We start from the raw sequence: 4,581 nt of genomic DNA, 5'->3' as shown, positions 1-4,581 counted from the left end.
GGCGCCTGGTGTGGGTGCCCTCGGAGCTGCACGGGTTCGAGGCGGCCGCGCTGCGCGATGAGGGCGAGGAGGAGGCTGAAGTGGAGCTGGCGGAGAGCGGGCGACGGCTGCGGCTGCCGCGGGACCAGGTCCAGCGCATGAACCCGCCCAAGTTCAGCAAGGCCGAGGACATGGCCGAGCTCACCTGCCTGAACGAAGCCTCCGTGCTGCACAACCTCCGCGAGCGCTACTACTCCGGCCTCATTTATGTGAGTGTCCCCGGGCCGGGTGGGGTGTCCGTGCCCTGCGTTAGGACCCTCAGTATCTGGCCCGTATTGGGGATTGGGCCCAGGGCCTTTGCACTGAGCTGCATCCCCAGCCCTTTTGTGAATTTTTAAGTTTTGAGGCAGGATCTCACTAAGTTACCAAATTGCCTGGTCTGGATTCAAACTTGGGATCCTCCTGCCTCAGCCTCCCAGAGTGCTGGGATTACAGGTGTATATCACCTTGCCCGGGGAACTGATGAAAACCAGTGAGAACAGAAAACTCCACACGCGTGTTAGCTCATTTCATCTCCCTTAGGCAAGGCTTAGTCTATTATTACCCTCCTTTTACATAAGACTCAACCAAGGCTGGGAGAGAACAAAACACAATAAAGACTAGCATTTATTAAACATTTATGAAGTACTCTCCTAAGCCCTTTATTTTATCTATGTACGTATTTGTTTACTATTGAGACTGGGTCTTGCTGTGTAGTTTAGGCTGGCCTTGAACTCACTATGTAGCCCACGCTAGCCTCAAACTCACTGTGATCCTCCTGCCTCAGCCTCCTGAGAGCTGGCATTACAGGTGTGCACCACCAGGCCTGGCTTCTTCCAAGATTTTAAAAATACATTGTCTTAATAACTTTTCACGATTATAAAATTAGAATGTTCCCCTTCTGTAGACAGGGAAATTGAGGCACGGACCGGTCAAGTTCGTTGAGCAGGGTCACCCAGGCAGACGTGGCAGACCCGAGTCCTCCGGGTGCAGGCCTAGGAGTAGGATGTGATGGATGCTCTGAGGTGGGCGAGTTGTCAGTCCGCCGGCCTGTCAGAGCGGCGTCTTCACACTGTGCAGGCCCCTGCGGAACCACCTGGAGAATTCTTCAGAGGCGCCCACGCCTGCCTGGAGTCATTTCCACAGCTGCCCAGGGGTGTGGCACAGGCATTAGCTTTTCTTTTCTTTAATAAGCTTCCAGGGCGGCTCTCGTGGGCAGCGAGGGGGATGAGCACCGCTGAACAGATTAGAGAGATGGACGGGAGTGTCGGCGACCGTGGTGGAAACCGGGCCAATCGGGCAGCCGGCAAATATTTGTTGAACACTTACACTGTGACGGACGCCGTTCCAAGTGTGTGTGCCCTCAGCTCTGCCCAGCCCGGGACTGTTGATCCCGCCTGACGCAGGAATGTCAAGTGGCCGGGGCATCACAAGGCCTCCCCTGGAGGGGACCCAGCGGGCGGCCGAGCCTCGCTCCAAACACCGCGGGTGCCCGGCCTCACTGCGGCAGAGGTGGCGGAGGAGGAGGACGCGGTCAGGGTGCTGTGACACAGTCCGAAGCTGTAGAGACTGGAGCAGCCTGGCTCTCGGCCCGTGGTGCACACGTGGCGTGGCGGCGGATGTGGCTTTGGATCAAGGCTGTCGGGAGGGCTCGGCACCTCTGTGGACCCTTCTAGCCCCTCGAGCCTCTCCCAGCTGCGGGGAAGAGGCCTCTGCCCCATCCAAGGCCCTGGACCTCAGCGAAGCCCAGGGAGGGCAAGTGACACCCCAGACACGTGCTTACTGTTGCCTGCTGTTAATTTTTTCCATACTGGGGATCAAACCCAGGACTTTTACACTGAGCTGCATCCCCAGCTCCTTTTTAGTGAGACAGTGTTTTGCTAATCCTTAAATTATCCAGCTGAGACTGTAATTTTTGATCCTCCTGCCTCAGCCTCCCAGAGTGCTGGGATTACAGGTGTGCACCACCAAGTCTGGTTAAAGAAGTACTCTGCACCCTCCCAGCCACCTTTCCTCCCAGCCGCCTTGTAAGGCGTCTGCTGTCACTGGCATTATGCAAGTGACACTCAGAGCCTCAGAAAGGGGATGGGTCGTGGCACACACCTGTGATCCCAGCACTTGGGAGGCTGAAGCTGGAGGATCACCATGAGTTTGAGGCCAGCCTGGGCTACATAGTAAGTTCAAGGCCCACCTGAACTAAGCAGCAAGACCCTGTCTCAAAAAAAAGCAAAGGAAAAAAAGAAAGGAAGGAAGAAAAAGGAAAGAAAGAAAGAAAGACAGACAGACAGACTTGGACAAAACCCTGAAGACAAAAACTGGCTCAGCTTAATTTGAACCCGGGTTGTCCTGACACCGGATCCTGGTCCTGGCCACTGCACTAGGAAGACCGTTCAGGAAGCTACTCCTGTCCACATTAGACTCAGACAGTGAGACTCAGAAAGGTTGCTTGCTCGGCCACTCAGCTGCAAAGTGTCAGCCATGTGATTCAAGCTCTGCTCTGCTTGTCTTAGAACCCAGGTTTAATGTGTGTTTGTCGACTGACTAACTGGTGGTAGGGAAAGCAGTATTACTCCGTGGGAGGTGGGGTGCCTCGGGCTCCAGAGACCCAGTTTCTGCAGCTGGGAGCCTGTTTGAACTTCAGGTGCTGAGGGTCTCAGTCACCTCACTGGGTCGCCCCAGGTGGGGCGGGGCGGAGGCGGGGAGCCCATTGAGGATTGAAGCCTTTCACCCCAGGCAGGGGAAGCGAGGTAGAAATAAAGCAAACCCTTTACACAAAGTGACGAGCAGCTGGAAAAGGGCCGCATCTGGTGCCTGCCCCGAATCGGTGGCCGGGGAGCGTGGGGAGGGCCTGGCTCCCAGGCGGCGGTGGTAAAGTGAGCGGCTTGGCCGAGTCTGGCGGCCGCCTGGGCCGGGCTCCCCTCATCACCTCCCTTAATCCCAGGCCTTTGTGATGAGGCGCAGTGGCCTCCTGGGTCCCTGGGAGGAATCCAGGCGGGGGAGAGCCGCTGGCTGAGCGGGTCGGGTGGCCTTCGGAGCCCCTCGAGGGCCAGCCCCGGCCGTACTCTGCCGCACGGGCATCCCAGACCCTCTCCCCTGGTCCTGGTCTTGCTGGCCAGCTCCGATTTCCATCCGGGGTGTTGCCCTGGGAACGGGGTGTGGCTGGCGGGAAGGTGGCGTGGGGGGCTCCCCGCCAGCCAGGAGAAGGGGCCGGGCGCCAGCCGCATGAAATACCCTCCCAGGGAATGCGGCCCGGTCGCCCCGCCCTGGAGGGCGCCCGGCTCGGGAGGGAGCCGCTGCCAGGCCCAGACAACACCCAGCAAACCGGTTGTGCCACTCCTCTGCTGTCCATCGCCCTCCCTGGCTGGGGGTTGGCCCCTGCGTGGCCACGCCCCCCCTGAGCCGGACCCGAGGCGGAGCTGTCTGGGTGCAGAAAGCAGCCCCAAAGCCAGCCCTGTAGGTAACCAGCTGCTTTCCTGATGTGGTGTTGAAAGCCTGCCATCCCAGCACTGAGGCTGAGGCAGGAGGGCCCTAAGTTCAAGTCCAGCCTGGGCAGCAATGACTTAGTCAGACCGTGTCTGAAAGTGAGAAATAAAGAAAGGGCTGGGGACGCAGCTCAGTCCAAGGCCTTGCCTGCCCCTAAGAGCCGGACAGCACCCTTTCTGACGAGAAGGCGGCACCATGCAGGGCCGTCTGAGCAGGACCTGTGACTCCGGGTCACCAGGGACCACAGGTCTGGCCCTGACGTCCTTGTCACACCAGAGGCCACGAGCACCGCACACACCCCGCGCAATGTCGCGGCAGGCGTCACAGTCTCCCCCTGCCCCTCAGGGCTGGCGGCTGCTCAGCCTGTGCAGTTCTCTGCAGCCTCCCCGAGCTTGAGTGCTTGGACCCACCTTGGGTGGTCCACCCTGCTCGTCTACCAGCAGCTACAGAGATCGCTGGCCCCGTCTGGCAGCTGCAGAGGCCGCGTTCTCCCCGCCACCCCATGGTGAATCCTCATCCTTCCCATCTACACTGTGTCCGTGCAGAACCCCCTTGTGCAGTGTGCAACCTGTGCAGCCGTACAGGGGCCCTGTGCTGAGGCTGTCTTCCCTCTTGCCTGGTGTAGACCTACTCCGGCCTGTTCTGTGTGGTCATCAACCCCTACAAGCAGCTGCCCATCTACACGGAGGCCATTGTGGAGATGTACCGGGGTAAGAAGCGCCACGAGGTGCCACCCCACGTGTACGCGGTGACGGAGGGGGCCTACAGGAGCATGCTCCAAGGTGAGTCTGGGTGGGGTGGGGGCGGCCGGGAGCCGGGTCGGGGCTGGAGCACCGGCTGGGCATTTCCGTGAGAGTCCTCGGGGGCCATCAGGGTGGGCGCAGCTCTGGGTCATCACCACACCCTTCCTCCTCACAACTGCTCAACAAGTGGTGTTACTTTCCCTCGGGACAGGAGTTCCTAGGCTGTTCATTCATCCAACATTGATTGTTGAATGTTATACCCGACCCACACTGTCCTGGGGTGAAACGCAGTCCTTCAGAGAGAGCCTAGGCCTGGGGGCTGGGGATTTAGCTCAGC

The 4,581-nt window shown here is 59.3% G+C and overlaps 1 protein-coding gene across 1 annotated transcript in view; it reads left to right on the top strand.

Moving 5' to 3' along the window:
- Positions 1-4,581, top strand: part of Myh14 (myosin, heavy chain 14, non-muscle) — a gene marked incomplete in the record, with an annotated part of 59,628 nt that overhangs the window by 3,029 nt on the left and 52,018 nt on the right. Inside the window, 2 exon segments of the mRNA XM_013509048.1 lie at positions 1-248; positions 4,127-4,283. Of these exon segments, the coding sequence (XP_013364502.1) occupies positions 1-248; positions 4,127-4,283 (405 nt within the window).

This window comes from Chinchilla lanigera, unplaced genomic scaffold, assembly GCF_000276665.1.
Source record: "Chinchilla lanigera isolate Chin_1 unplaced genomic scaffold, ChiLan1.0 scaffold00158, whole genome shotgun sequence".
Classification (NCBI taxonomy): domain Eukaryota; kingdom Metazoa; phylum Chordata; class Mammalia; order Rodentia; family Chinchillidae; genus Chinchilla; species Chinchilla lanigera.
Note: the sequence above shows the minus strand (reverse complement) of the source record. Positions and strands in the feature narration are given on the sequence as shown.